General features: G+C 37.0%; 2 protein-coding genes across 4 annotated transcripts; one reads left to right on the top strand and one right to left on the bottom strand.

Annotated features, from left to right (window-relative positions):
- The first annotated feature begins 982 nt into the window (after positions 1-982).
- LRRC39 (leucine rich repeat containing 39) lies at positions 983-10,455 on the top strand. Of its 3 annotated transcripts, none has more exons than XM_041421432.1 (9): positions 983-1,136; positions 3,245-3,419; positions 4,271-4,376; positions 5,660-5,816; positions 6,395-6,531; positions 7,313-7,458; positions 7,835-7,987; positions 9,022-9,161; positions 10,186-10,455. In XM_041421432.1, the coding sequence occupies exons 2-9, from the start codon at positions 3,295-3,297 to the stop codon at positions 10,239-10,241; spliced, it is 1,020 nt and encodes a 339-aa protein (XP_041277366.1). In that variant the 5' UTR covers positions 983-1,136; positions 3,245-3,294; the 3' UTR covers positions 10,242-10,455. The 3 variants fall into 3 exon arrangements, with proteins under 3 accessions (XP_041277366.1, XP_041277365.1, XP_041277367.1); XM_041421431.1 differs by having other exon boundaries at positions 987-1,136; positions 3,196-3,419; XM_041421433.1 differs by lacking the exon at positions 7,835-7,987 and having other exon boundaries at positions 987-1,136; positions 3,196-3,419.
- TRMT13 (tRNA methyltransferase 13 homolog) lies at positions 10,320-15,861 on the bottom strand. The gene is made up of 11 exons (XM_041421430.1): positions 15,712-15,861; positions 15,363-15,409; positions 15,218-15,284; positions 14,351-14,413; positions 14,159-14,228; positions 13,626-13,732; positions 13,145-13,312; positions 12,793-12,865; positions 12,062-12,136; positions 11,023-11,437; positions 10,320-10,713 (listed from the first exon to the last, which is right to left on the bottom strand). The coding sequence occupies exons 1-11, from the start codon at positions 15,859-15,861 to the stop codon at positions 10,518-10,520; spliced, it is 1,431 nt and encodes a 476-aa protein (XP_041277364.1). The 3' UTR covers positions 10,320-10,517.
- Positions 15,862-15,866: the final 5 nt, after the last annotated feature.

The raw sequence follows: 15,866 nt of genomic DNA, 5'->3' as shown, positions 1-15,866 counted from the left end.
TTAATCTGATGATCATTGAGAAAATAAATTGAGGAAATAGAAGTGTATGAAAGAAAGCAATAAAATTAATTTGAAATACTTAAGGCAGAATACTTTTACTTACACAAGGAGAAGATTGAAAGCTAAAGTACTTAGTGTCTTTTTAAGTAGGTAATGGTATTAATGTATTCAGTTGTTTGTGGACTTTAGAGGTTTTTTTGGTTTTTTTGTTGTTTTGTTTTTTTTTTTTTTGTTTGTTTGTTTTGTTTTGTTTTGTTTTTTTGTTATAAAATTCTGTGTGGTAGAATTATAACCAAATTAATGATACTTTTAAAATTTTATCTTCACATTTTATACTCCAGCTCAATTGGTTAGAACTATTCAGTTTTATGGCTTCTGCCTCAAATAGTAACCTAGTATTGTTGTCTCTCTTCCCATTTGATTGAAGTAAAAGATTCTGACAGACTTGTTCTCCTTTTATCTTCTCCAAGGGCTATTTGAAGAAATAGAATGTTAAATATTTTTCATTATTGGAACCATGAAAAGGGGTGAGTAATAACCCCTCTGCACATCCTGGTAAAGATTACTTTTCTGCCTGGACTTCGAAAATTTGCAGTAAAATTCTTCAGCAAGAGAATTCTTCAGCATTGGCAAAAGTAATGAGTAAAATACTTAGTGATGTAATACCTTTTCTCATCTGTTTAGTGAATGTTGCTGTTTAATAGCACTTTGAAGCTCAGTTACCTTGCAGAGAAGCATTACTAAAGAAGGCAATAATTTTTAATTCAATACTGGCCTTTTTTATTTCTATTTGTAATTTTTAATTCAAAACAAACTTATTGTGCAGCATAACAATATTCCTTTGTTCTTTGTTCACAATTTTTGTTAATAGAGTCCAGTTTAGGGGAGCCCAATCATACTCAGCAAAATGGGAAGACTTCAACAGTGGCAAATGCTTGGGGGGGTTGCAAAATGCCTCATGTGATGTCTTCTATTCTCAGCATAGGTTAAAATTAGAACTAGACTGACATTGCACTGGAGTCTGAGTGAGAGTTTTAAATGGCTTTGGTAATGCAGACAAGATTCATAATTTATCTCCACTCTTGTCCAGAAAGCAGTGAGTCACAGAAAATCCTTGAAAACACCGAATAATTAAGGTGAGTTGTTGTTAAACTCTTTCTGATGCTTGGATGTGAAGTTGTTGGGAGATCTGATTACTAGGGAGTGAATTTGCAGTTGTTTTACAGCCACGCTTGGGAATTCACTTCTGAATTGTTGGCTGTGATGGCAAGATTTTTATGGTTTTTATTTTCTTGACAAATAGTGAGATCTAAGAACAAGACCTTTTTGATGGAATCCTGTTATATAAAGAAATCCTGAAAACAGTTATATACTTAGGTCCTTTGACCTTTCATACTTCTAAGGCATATCTGTTGAATGATATGCAAAAGAGAGTTGCTCAGGTTAAGCTTTACTAGAAATAAGTATGAGTTTGACTGTATAGTATGATACTGGGTTTGGTAGTACAACTATTAACAAATGTCTCTTTTCTGCACAATTTATATAAAAAGATTTCTAGTTTTCTGCCTAAAAGGGCTTGTAGTTCAAAAAATGTCTTTAAACAACAAGAAATTATAGATTAGCTAATCACTTGATCTCAATAGAAATTTGGTCTTGAAAAAAATCAGGCAATTTGAATTGAACCTCTGACTGGAGCAAAAAACCTCATGCATACATAGCATTACTGTTGTATGTTGAGATGGAGACTGGGAAGGGTAATTACTCTGACCACTGAAAGAGAAGCTAATCTTTCAAACTAGTAAATGTGATCACATTTATGTGGGGGATGGAAAGTATACAGTCTTCTCTTTACAGGAAAAAATCCAATCCCCCTGTAGGAGCCCAAAGGCCAGACTGCACTGCCACACTGGGGTTGCCATTTGTGTCACTTGTCAAATCCTGCCATTTTTCCTTACAAACATAAGAATCATAAATATTAGTGTATTAGACCAGATTCTTCTTTATTCAAGCTTTATAATTTGATTTTATGCTGTCTTTACAACAGGAAGCAATCCTGACATTTTACATTTTATTTGCCTACACATTTTAACTTAACTTCAGACTTTACAAATAAGTATGTTAGCAAAAGATATAGTAAACATAAAATAGAATGATTGCCAGTTTGAACACAAAAATAGTCCACTAAGCAATTGTGGCTTATCCAGGCCACACAAAATTATAACAAATATGAAAGAAAAGATTGGTTCTAGAAGACAGACCTGCAGCAATTATTGTAGGGAAATATATGTATGAAAAGACATGAAATTCCTCTTTTGTTGTTACCTACCTGCTTGTTTGGAAGAAAGTTATTCTTACTTTTTTTAGTTTAAGGCATATATAGGACATTTTTCTTACTTGCCACTACAAGTATCAGAAAAAAGGTAGAAAGGGAGCATTTAGATCATCAGTGTTCAGAGCACACTGCTGCTGGTATGAAATTTAGCCCTGCAAACTTACCTGAATATCAGTATCTTGACTCCAGTAATGGCAATAAGAATGGTTTTTAGAGGCATGCAGTGATTAGGATGAGTGAGTATCCTATTTTGCTGCTCTTCAGGACAATATGTATTAATTGTCTCACAAAGGATACATAGTTTCAAAACTTTAGACTGCGTTTAATTTTAAATGTGAATTCTGACACTCAGGGATACACAAACTTTCAAAGAGAAATCAGAAGGATTCAAATGCATTTTCCTAAAGGTAATGCATTGCTAACTATAAAATGCATTGTAATGAGTTAAGCTATGAAGAAAATGAATGCAAATAAAGTATACTCAGTAATTTCCAGGAACAGTGCAGTTTCTGTCAAGTGCAAAACTCCTTCAGTGACAAGTATCTATATCAGGTAGGTGTCAGAATGCAGCTATCAGAACTGAACTGCCTTAGGTTGCAGGTGACAGTTTAATGTGTTCCTGGGATGGGAATGAATGCTCAAATCTGCATTTAATAATTATGGCAACAGCCTACCCTTGAAGGAACTGAGAGAAGCAGTTGTTCACTGAATAAGAATGCAGAGATTGCAAAAATACCTTTTCTTATTATAATAAAATGTAACTAGATGCAATTATCTAGTTTTATAAAGAGAAAGCAGTTGATAAAATGCTGTAAGTTCATTACATTCACTCATTTGATAACATAATGAAGTGGGTATTGCAGTATTTTATTTTTCACGTCACTGTCCCCATCTGGGAACCCATACCTGAAGTGGTGCATTGAGTCAGTTTCCTGCAAGCAAATCTGAACATGTAAAGGACCATGGCTGAAACTGCAGTTTGCCTGGGAACATTCTCTGCTGTGAAGACACTCTGGGAAGTGAGAATACACAAGATAAATGAAGAATTACGGAGAGAAAAGGAATTCAGGCAGAGGTCTGCAGGAAGGTAGGTAAATTGTAACTCTTTAAGTATGTGAAAAGCTAGACCATATGTTACATTGCAGAAGACTGTAATTGGTTTCTTCAAATTCATTCAGACTCTAATTCCTTAGTTGTTACTCCATCAGGAATCCCAGTGATTAGAATTTATATTATCTGTGATAAGAAAATATTAGTATATAGATAAAATCCCCTCAACTCAGATACTAAAATCCTCTGCTCTGTAAATATTCTAACCAGTGAAGATTTGTTATGCTTTCTTCTCCTTTGAGGTATTAAGAGGGTTTCTTGGTCTTCTGTCTGGCTCGCAATTTAATGAAATTTTAAGAGATTTAGGATACTATTTTTGGTACTCCTAATTTACCAGATGTGTTTGAAGTGGAACAACAAATTCAAAAGTTACTCATGGAGAATACAAGCAGAAAGACAGAGAACTACCTTGTCATAACTCTTGTTTAGGTACCCTTTGGAAATCAAGCTAAAAGAAGCTGATTGACCTATTTTCTTGCACTTATATGTGGTGGACTGGAAGGCTTTCATTTTAGGAGTCTACTTCAAAATGTGCTTTAGAACTTAATTCCACATGACTTTATATTCTGTGGCCCTGCTGCTACATGCTGAAAGTGAATTATGTCCTCCTTCTGAATGTAAATTTAAAGAACTGTAAAATAGAATTCCTATAAATTACCTCAGCCAAACATTAAGGGCTTTTCTTCTCTCCAACTGATAGTATATTAACATCCAGTTAAAATGGATAAAAAAAATTTGACAATAATTATTTTTCCAGAAAATAGATAGGATAGCAATTATTGGCTGTATTCATTGTGGCACCACTGGCAGATCTTTTTTCCCTTGTAGGCTACTGCTTGTCTGGGAGGAGAGAGCTGCTTTAGCAAAGCTTAAAGAAAAAGTTATTAATGAAGGTGGAAGAGCAATTTTAAGGATAGAGGAAGAAGAATGGAAGGTAGGGTTGATAGGAATGAATGCTGCCTTTGTTGAATGACTGATGCATTAGAGAACTACTATTTACAACTTTACACTTACAGTGCTACTATTTGTGTTCTGTTAACTGCTCACTGTGCTTTGCTAACGGTGAATTGGGACACACTGTTGTGAGTATAAAAGCAAGCTGAGTGGTTTTTAGGCCTGAATATTAAGCATTACTCTGCAAAATCAAAGCCCAAAAGACTTTTCTGCATTATAAACTATTTTCACTGCAAAGTATGATTTTCATTATGTAAATTCTCATTTAACATTCACACACCAGAACTACTGAAATGTATCAAGATGAAAACCCTCTGTGTTTGGGTGCATGAAGATATCTCTTATTGTTTATTTTCTCTTTCTAAGAGTGAAAATGAACCAGTAGATTCCCAGAACACTACTACTGTTGTTTCTCATGTGCAGAGCTAATCTGCTGTTACTGCTGGCAGAGTGAAGGCTATCAGTGCTCTGAGCCATGCAGAAATGCACTGACCAGCTCCTAGAAGGTGATGAGAATTAGTTTGTGTTGAGGCCAGTGAGAACACAACAGCCAGACCAGTCTTCTGTGCAAAAATCTATTCAGTGCAGTTTCATCTTCAGTTATATTGAATTAAAAGAAAAAAAAAAAGAAGAAATAAAAACAAGCCTGAAACTTGTCAATTACAGTAGTGCAGGTATCTAAATCCTGGGAGCCAAAAGAGGGAAGGTTCAATGTGTGATCAGGTGATCAGCATGACAACCCACACTGGTGTTCACTTCAGGATCATGGAATATGCTGAGTTCATTGAGCTGAACTCCTGGCTTTGCACAGCACCATCTCCAAGAGTCACACCATGTGCCTGAGAGCATTGTCCAAACACTTCTTGCACTCTGTCAGGCTTGGTGCTGTGACCACTGCCCTGGAGAGCCTGTTCCAGTGCCCAACCACCACCTGGGGGAAGAACCCTTTCCTAATATATTGATGGGGGAAGAGCCCTTTCCTAATATATTGATGTAAACCAACCACCACCTGGGGGAAGAACCCTTTCCTAATATATTGATGTAAACATTTTCCTAATATGTATGATATTAAAATCATACATATTTTAATTATGCTTACTATTTCTAGCATATTTGAGTAAACAGTTATCAGAATTCATTTTGTAACCTACATGTTGCAGTATAGCTTAAGAAAAAGGACAGACTGTTATTGTTTCAAATAAAACTTCTGCCTCAGCCTGTATTCTAAACTAAATTTCTTCTGGTTTGTATTTCTTGTTGCAGACATTACCTTCATGCTTACTGAAATTAATCCATCTCCAGGAATGGCAGCTTCACAGAACTAGTTTACAGAAAATTCCTCAGTTTATTGGAAGATTTCACAGCCTTGTTGTTCTGGATCTATCCCGGAACTCAATTGAAAGTGTACCTAAAGAAATTGGTGAGCTGTGCTTTGTTTTATTTTAAGCTGCTTTCCTAAGAAAATTGGTCTCACACAAATGTACCATTTTTGTGCCCTTTGCCTGTCTAATAAGCCTGTCTGTTGGGGAGTAAGAAAACAGATTATTTAAATCTGACAATGAGATTGAGATCTCCAAACCATAAATTCCATATAAACTAAAAATGGGGCTGGATGGAAGAGACATATCTCTATGAAAGCTCCCCATGACAAAAAAAAAAGACCTGTTTGCACAGCAGGGACTAGACATCAGAATGCAGCTAGCAAAGTGATACTGAAAAACAGACTTCATGTTCTGAGTCCACAGCAGGAGTAGCCTAGTCACAATTTTTGGGTTTTTTCTTGAAGCACTCAACTAGATTGCAGAACTAGATTGCAGTCCTGTACTAAAGAGTCCTGAGGTGCTGCTATTTGCAGTTTGGTAATTTTTTTGTTTGCTTGTTTTGTTTTGTGAGAACACATTTTTTCATTTTTATAAGAGTAAAAGGATAAGGCAAAACAAATAGTATTGTGCTTCAAATAGAATAAACATGAACATTTCTCATTTGTACTCTCTGCAGGCCAGCTGACCAGCCTCCAAGAGCTGCTTCTCAGTTACAACAGAATAAAATCTGTTCCTAAGGAAATAAGTAACTGCATCAGTCTGGAAAGATTGGAACTGGCTGTCAACAGAAATATCTGTGATCTTCCTCCTCAGGTTTTGACAGAGTTTGGTTTTGTTTGATGCATATTGTAAATTTATCCAAAGCCAATTATCGTTACGTGTTGCATTTCTGTTATCAGATTTGCTGTGATTTCACAGTACTTCACACTGATGTGAACAACCTTTCCATGACTGGTCAAACTGAAGCCACACGAGAAGCACATACACACACCTGAGTAGCTGAAGGAGCCAGTCTTTATTTTGGCCAGATAAATGACTCGGCAGTGCATGGAGGGCAGTGACACACTCCATATCAATTTGTTTAGGCTGGATATCATCACTGATTTACCCCACTAAGAATCTGATGCCTTAGCACAGAGAAGTTCGCTTTTATGGTTGAGAGTACAAATTCATACCACATGAATGGCAGCTGCCACGTGGCAGCTGTAAGCATCTTTACCAGAACAGCTAGATCTGAAAAAGGGTTGTGTGATTTATACAACTGCCTGTGCAGAGGTGAAAAATTGTTGTTCTCAAATGTTGAAAACAATTATGAGAGAATGAAAACAACTACTCACTTATTGTAGTCAATTGTAGTCAGCAGTTATGGCACTCACTACTGGGTGGGAGGTAAAGTTCTGCTGCCTTATCAGCTCCCAACCTATCTACCTTCCAGGCAAAACTGTTATTGTCAGGTACTATCAGCAATTGGAACTCAAAACCATTCTGTTTACTGGCTCCAAAATGTACTGTAATGTTTCTCAACATTACTAGATTACTGCTGTACTGCTGCAGCAGCTACATGAAGTTACATTAAATCCCCCCTTCTTTTCAGCTCAGTGATTTAAAGAAGCTGTCACACATAGATCTGTGCATGAATCAGTTTACTGCCATCCCTTCAGCTCTCCTCAACATGCCAAATCTTGAATGGTTAGATATGGGGGGAAACAAACTCCAGGAGCTTCCTGACACAATTGACAGGTAAATACAGCTCAAAGCTCATCTTAGTCTCAATTCCACTGCACTGAAATTCTAATTAATAAACACTACTTCAAACAATAATTTTTATGTTAACCTCACTCCAAAGTCAAGATTTTATCAGCCCTAATGTTATGTTTTGGATAAACTGGAATAATCCATTCAATTAACAATAAATTCAGTATCAACTATAAGGTTAAATATTTATTGTCAATCACATTTTTGAACAGAGATTAGGTAATTATCTTGGATATGGGGTTTCCTTTGAGACTTGTTGCATTATGAGTCCTTTATGTGGCTGAAAAATTAATTTTATAGTAATGACTCAGAGGATTAATTCTATGAAGGTTGATTTATTGCACAAATACCCTTTTTTCAGAATGGAAAACCTCCACACTTTATGGCTCCAAAGGAATGAAATAAACTCTTTGCCAGAAACCATTGGTAATATGAAAAATCTTAGTACTCTTGTTCTTAGCAACAATAAACTTAAGGATATTCCAGTTTGTATGAAGGACATGACAAATCTGAGGTAAGAAAAAACACCAGTAATATAAATGAAAATAACCAGAAAATACTTTTTTAAGCCCTCTTGAGTTGTAGATCATAGTGATACTAAGGGAGAGGAAAAGGCATTACCACAGTTGTACAGGTGGATACAATAAATCAGCGTAGTTACACAGATTCACAACAATTAAGGATCTGGTGAAGTAAGCTTTGTGTAGTGAAGTACTTAGTTAAAAAAGTAAATTATGATAGCTACAGTCTCCCATGAAAAGTAGACTATAATACATTTTCTCATTTCATAGCCCTCCCACTATAATTGCCCTTTGATATCACTTTCTAAAGGCAAGAGCTTACAGAAAAATGCGGCAGGCATTAAAATGACAAAAAGTAGAACCAAAGAATTCAAGCATTCAGAATTAAACAAAATTTATTAGGTTTAAGGACATGGATGAAACTGTCATGTACTTGATATGGAAAATAAAAAATCATGTAAATTCTTAATTGGTTGATTTTGAACTACTCAATTACTCCTTAGTGTACTGTGATAGACACTTCCCTGTTGTTAGCATTTTCATTTGGGTTATTGGATGCTGGCTGTTTTAGAGAAAGAATGCTAGGCTGCATAAACCATGTCTAACCCAAGAAGACAATTCTCAGCACTTTTTGAAGAACCTCCTTAACTAAATATATATAACTATAGGCCTGAGGGTGGAACAAGAATAAAGAGATAAAGGATTGGCTCCTGCCTTGCAAAGCTGGGAGCAGCCACTTGCACTGTTCTCATTTACTCACCTGTTTGTGAAAGCTCAATACATCTGACATTGGGGTCAGAAACTGAAGACAGAATGATGAAGACCACAATGTTTTTTCCTACCACAATCAGTTACTGTTATAAAGCATCTTCTTAGCTTACTTAATAGAGTGGTGAGTTTAGTATAACAAGAAGTTAACTTCCTTCTGCTTAAAACATTATTTGAGAAATCTTAATTCAGTTCCAAAAGAATTATTTTCTCTGGACAAAACTTACTACAGGATTAACCTTTTCTGGCGAATTCCTAGATTTGTCAACTTCAGAGACAACCCACTGGAGCTAGAGGTAACACTCCCTCCATGTGAGAACACAGATGAGGAAGAGCAACAGGAAATGTTTGGCATTGACTTCATGCACATGTATATCCAGGAATCACTGAAGAAAACAGGTATGGCTTTTTTATTAATTCTGATCTCTCCACAATATAGTGAGGAAGAAAGGGACAAACTGGATAAATAGAATCTGGGATATGTATAAAAATGAAACATGAATAACCTTTTTAATAAATGAGTAATGTTTTCAAGAAAATCTGTAAACAGGCTTTTACTGAGGACAGTGGCACTTCTAACAGGAGTTGGCACAGTAGGTCTCCAACAAACAGCACAGATTCTGGTACGAACATACTGGAAAACAGGGAGCACTGGAAGAAATGTGCCTGAGTTACCAACACCATGGATAAAGAGAAGCTGATTACTGTCTTTTGTATTTGCAATTTAATCATTTTACATAGTGAAAGTCTTCCAGCACCCTTTAATTCACAAAGCTCAACTTTTCCTATTTTTGGATGTTGTCCAGGTAGTACTTCCAGAGGAAGATTAAGGGAGAAATGTGTATGTTCCCAAGATATGTCTTTTAGCAATGAACTATCAACACCTGATAAACAGATGTTTCTCACGACTTGCTTTCCCTGACACAAAATACAGTCACTTAAAAAAAAAAAACCACCCAGTTTCATCCCACTTCTAAAACATGACAAAAATTTGCTGTTCATTGTCTCTGGGGTAACAGCTTTAATGCTGCAGTAACAGACCCAAATAAGCACTTTGGAACAGATGTTCAGTTGGCAGCTGTTACTTGCAGCAAGCACTTCACTGCAGATATAAAATTATCTCCCTGATCTTCATTCTGTGTTTTGTGAACGCTTAAAAAAATGAATGTAATGCTCTTGTTTTAGAACACTGAACCAGCTTTTTCTTATCAATATTTCATGAATGAATTATCAAATTAGCAAAAATATACAAGATGACACTTCAGACATAAGTTTTTTTTCTGAATAGGTTCTCTAGCAGCACAGGCTGATCAAAGTACTTAGGCCTACTTAAATATTTTAAGAGGAAATGCAAAGCTATTCTGAACTTCAAAGTGAGAATAAAGCATGTCAACTTATCTTATTTTAACCTATTGTCTTTCAGGAAATGTGGAAAGTTGTACTTCTGGTTCTCCTCCTGTCATGAATCCTAATGAATAAAGAATGTAACTGTGAATGGAAGAAAATATCAAGTACACTTCTTCACAGCAAAGAGGCTACAACAGGTTTCAAATATTCTTAGGGATTTTATTTTTCCACTGATGAGGACTGGTTTGCATATTTGTAATTCCCAGTGAAACTGGAAAATGTAAGACTTTTTCTTGAGTATAGGAAAGATGATAACTTTTTTTTTTTGTAAGAAATGGAGTAGTTTTAAAAAAAAATATATATATAGGGTTGGTTTCTTTTCCCTACCAATTCCAAATCTATCTCCTGTCATATAGTTGGCTCTGGTATCAAAGAAGGATTTGGGACAGCTGTCAACAGGACATTCTCCAAGGACACAGCAGCCTCTGCATAATACTGCAGTGCAGCCTTGTATCCATGCTGTTGTAAATACTCAATGCGCCCGTGATCAATCAGCCGTTTGCAGAGGCAGCCGATCTCCTTCCGCTCCTCAACACTCAGTACCCTGGGTCCAGATAAAGGAAGGAAGGAACAGCTGTCAGAAAATAGTTCTGCTAATTAACATTAGTAGTTAAGCTTAGAAAAACTACTGAAATCATTGTAAGTTCATTTCGGTCAGGTAAGCATGACTGTTGAAATATTTTGAAATGTACGTCCATGAAAATAATATTTTTAAAGTATACTAATAAGTAAACTTTACTATAAGTTTACTAATTAAATATTAGTCCTTTTGAGGGCCCAAAACAATTTAATGTGCCACTATACATAGCTTTTCTGCTGGAGTCCATTTGCTAGGAAAAAAAAATGTACATACCCTTGTAAAGTATCAGAACCACTTGCTGTCTTGCTGAGCGTGTGCTCGTGTTCTTCTGTGTCGATAGTCTGATCTTCACTGACTTCACTTGTAAAAGCTTTGCTTGTGGTTTCTTGCATGCCACAAGTGGCCCAACTACTCATTCTCTGAAAATAATGGAATTCTACTGGTCCCAGTCCTACTGATTTAAAGAACTCTCTGCCTACATAATGTGTCCAGTCACACTTGTGATGGCAACAGAGAGCAATAACAATTCCAGCTACAGGCTTATGGTCTTCTGTGGTGCTTTCATTACCAGCAGATTTGTGAGGAGCCACCTCTGTCTGAGCAGCCCTGCAGCGTTTTGGTGCAGGCTCTTCATCTTCTCCACCACAGCAAGTGGTGTAACTTTCAAGCAAGCATCTCAAAGCAAGGTCTGGGAATGAACAAATACATCCCCCCCAACAAAAATATCCATAAACACCATGCCATTATTTATACAGGCTGCATCATAGTTGGGAATGTGCTTCCCACAAAGAAAAACAAAATTACACATCACAAACTAAGCCAAAAAGCAAGTTCAATGGTAACTAAAAATTACAAACATGCTTTGAAAACATGTCGTACTCTACCTAGTAGCCATATAACATTAGAAAAACTGTGTTAGTTTAAAGTTGTCAGAACAGAAACACAACCTTATTTGTGTTTGGGATACATATTCAGACAGCCAATAAAATTTTAGAAACAAAATTGTTTCAAAGAAGAGGCAACTGTGCTAAAAAAGTACTCTCAAATACATGGCCCATGCCACCACACACTGTTCTCTGTTCTAATCTATTAAAGCCAAGAAGGGCTTCACTTCTGCTTAAAGCATCCTTACATCTATTATCCTTTTACTATTCCACTGGAGTCAAGAGATACTTACAATATAATTACTGTGTTCACCAAAAAATGGTTAGAGGGCAAGAACAGCTTAAAAGGACAATTTGGAAGATCAGTGTATTTAGAGTGTAAGGTTTATAAGCAGACTTTCTGCAGTTCACACATCTGTAATTCATACCTGTTGCAGCACCACACAAATGCTTCCCAATTCCTACCACTGGTAGTTTTTTCTTCTCCAAAATAGGTACCTTATCTGGAGGGAAAAAATAAAAACAACCAACAAACCCCCATTCAATCCACAACTACCCCAGCACCTCTGTTTTTTCTGAATAATATAATTTCAGCACACTTAGAAATAAATATTTGCCACTACTAAAAATACATTGATTTGCACATTTTGTTAAGACAAATCAAAAGAATAGGATGCAGTGGCTGGGAAGCACATTTAACCATTTCAGCCTTTCTACACTGCCTTTGAAATGTAAATATGACATTAATGCATCTCCTGCTGACAGGTGCTCCCACAAATTCTGCAGCATTGATGGTGCATCATTTGTTTAATTCTACACATAAAACAAGGCAAACATGTTTAATTCTGCAAGTGCTAAAAACCCTTAAAAATGTATTTGTTTTGGTACTTTCTCACCTATAATGTCCTATGAGCGTAAAAAAAGTAGAAAACTTTAAAAGTCCATTTAAAATACATGTATATGTGTACTTACGTATATTCACACATGGCTGTGTGTCTGTATGTGTATACATACAGCATCAACATGTCCAAACAACCACCGAGAATAATCTTCAGAACCAAGTACACGTAAGCATGTACACACAAAGTGCAGGAACCCCAATTCAAAATTTAAAAATAAGCCTCTACTTCAGAATGACACAGGCCAAGAAGGAACTTACTTAAACATAAGTGCTGAATGTCCACTTGAAGCCTCTCAAATGCAGAATCTCTCCTTTTGTGTTTTCCATCCACCTGTTGGATGGAAACAGAACAAGAGATGGCATAGGGCTGGCCACTAATAACTATAATTTTGTTCCAGGTATTAATGCCAGACATTTTTCTTGTCAAGTCAACATCTGTGAATTTCCAACATTAAAAATCAAGATTTTTCCTAATAAATTTGCTATTGGTGAAGTATGGAATGTATAACTTGTAAAATTTAAATGTACTGATGATAAAAAAGAAATACTAACAACTTCAATGGCAATGGTTTAAAAATGATACTTTACTAATGTAACAATATCCTCTTACCTTGAATCTTGTGGTTGCCCTTTCCACAAGCAAAAACTGAACATTTTCAACATTCTCTAAGGCAATATCAATCCAATGAGACAGCTTTCCTCGCCCAGCTCCAAACTCAACAAAACACCTTCCTGGACCAAGTAAATGCAGTTTTTCCATGTTACCTAAAATAGAAGCCTACAAACATCAAAAGATCATTTGTGAACCAAGAAAATTCTCTTGTGAACCAAGAAAATACTGTGTTTTGTAATGCCTTATAGAAAAATTATTCCTTCACCAAACTGCAGAAGACTTTTTTAAGCCTTCCTTTCAGTGAGGGATTGAGGAAAAGATGATGTGTATACAGAGGAAAGGGATTATACCTTCTGTTTTACCATATCACATTTCCTCTGTGGGAAGCAACTGGAATTATGCACCCAGTCTCTCAAATTTACAGCAGCACAATTCCATGTCCAAACTCCTCTATAGTTATTAGTAAATCAGACCAAACCTGTTGTTTCAGGTGTTTGAAAGCAGATTCCCCATTCTTTGGGTCACTTAAGGCTTCTTGTAAAGCCTGGTGGGACAGTATTTGTTCCTTAAGATGAAGTTCCAGGCCTGGAAGCAAATGCAAAACTTTTAGGTATAGGTTTTGAGTTTCCAAGGGTTCCTAGTTTGTAACACACATTATTACAATTGTGACATGAGCTCAGTTTGTAGCACTAATAAAACAGTCTGCTGGGAGTGTAAAGCTATCTTCATATGTTTATAACAGAGCTGTACTGTTATCTGTAGTGGTATCTGAGTGAGAAAAAAAACCCCAAAAGGAAGGGAGCACAGGATTGGAGATTTATCATTCTTTCAGTCTAGTTTACTTTTTGGAGTAAAATTTAGCTATTGGAGGTCTGCCTGATAATTATTTCAAATGTGTTTTATGGCACCTCTCTCATATTTTTACAGGTATCTAACAACAAAAATAACAATTAAATATTTAATCAATTCAATTTAAAACATCTTATTTTTAGTATTTAGTATTAAGCTCACCATTAGTTGCGTTTTTCAACCTGGTAATTAAATTCTGCAGCTCTTCAATAGATAGAGAAGATAGAGGAACCTTTGTAAGGGAAAAAAGTGACACAAATAAATATGAGACCTTTGAGATTTTCTGTATATTTGTAGTAATAAATTGCAACATGTAATGTAAGGAATGAACCTAAAACCAAATAATGTACTCACTTGTTTTTCTGATATTTCTGCTACATCTTTTAAACCAGCATTAATATCTTGAACAAAGTAGACCTTAAAAAAAAAAAATAAAATAAATTTGATTCAGTTAATTACCAGGAAGCAAATAGCTAAATTCTTCAGTGTTCTTATGGTAAGGTATGTAGCAATAGGAATCCACTGCAAAGTAAGATTTTCCAAGTAATTTTCCTTCCTATAGTCTGATCCTGAATCCCAGCCAGAAATTACTCTTCTGACACAGTTTTACAAGACTGAACATGCTCATAAGAGTTAAGCAATCAGAGCTTACTACACAGATTCCAGAAACCATTTTCAGGTTTCCCAGGGAATACTAAAGGTGCAATTCTAATAAGGCAGAAAGGCAGGCAATAAAGAAGCCATCCTCTGCTTTCTTGAAAGAGCTGTCTAAACACATGTCCTGTTGCTTCCCTCAGCAGCTGTCAGCCAAGCTTTCCCTGGCTCACTGCCAGCCTGGCTGCAGTGGGCAGCTGGCTGGGATACCCAGAGCTTCTCTGCAGGTTTTGCTTTGCCAGGAGAACCTCTCACCCAGCCTCTGAAATGAATGGCGTTGTGAGAGCCTCTTCCCTGCGTGCCTTTCTGAGAAAAATGAATTCAATATTCTTATTTGTAACCAAGAGCTGAAAAAGTGCACCAAATTACAATGAGAAGGGGCAGAGAATATGAGGGGACTGGAATGTGAGTTGCATTTCAGCAAGTGCTTATAGAGCTTCCATCCTGCCTTGCTAGACCTGCTGCCCTGCAGCTCAGAGCTGCTGTCAGCACAGAGAATTCTCTGCAGGACTGCAATGTTACAGGTCTTAAATCCGAGAGGATGTGCTGAAATTACACTGCACTTACAGGCTTTGGCTTCTCTCTTGAGTTGCATTTTTTTAAATGCTTTTGTAGTTGGTCTTCGTATACAGTGCTAAAAGCCAAATGGAGAGAAAAGTAAGTATCATGCGACTACTGACAAAGAACGGGAAAAGCATTTACATATACTCACTGTTTCGGATCAAGAGGACACGGAATTCTTTTTCTGTCATTTTGTTCCTAGTTAGAAAATTTTAGAAAACACTTCAGCATGCATTCAGCGTTTTGTTTTAAAGAAGCTGTTGAGGGACATCAGCTTCATAAAACATCTATTCAGAATAAGTGAGTTAACCAGAACGGAGAAACGGAGACGGGCACTTAATACTTGACTGTATCCTAACAGAATAAAGCCCTAATGCAGGGTGGGGGCTGCTGCTGGGCTGAAGCGAGTGCCGGCACACGGAGGCTCAAGGGAAGGCACAGGCTCTGCCTCTCCCACCCCCGAGCCCGCCCGCCCCCCCGGCCCGAGAGGGTCCCTGCACCTCCTCGTGCCCGTGCTCCCCGCAGAAGCGCCTGCCGGGCGCCGGGATCATCCTGCAGAAGCGCCTCTTCCTCAGCACGAAGTGAGCGCAGCGCCCCGGCTCCGGCTCGGGCGCCGCCATCGCCGCTCCCGGCGGCCCCCGCGCCGCCATGTTGG

The sequence above is a fragment of the Onychostruthus taczanowskii genome, unplaced genomic scaffold (genome assembly GCF_017590055.1).
Source record: "Onychostruthus taczanowskii isolate IOZ18803 unplaced genomic scaffold, ASM1759005v1 scaffold7, whole genome shotgun sequence".
Lineage (NCBI taxonomy): Eukaryota > Metazoa > Chordata > Aves > Passeriformes > Passeridae > Onychostruthus > Onychostruthus taczanowskii.
The sequence above is the reverse complement of the archived record's forward strand: the minus strand, read 5'-3'. Positions and strand labels throughout refer to the sequence as shown.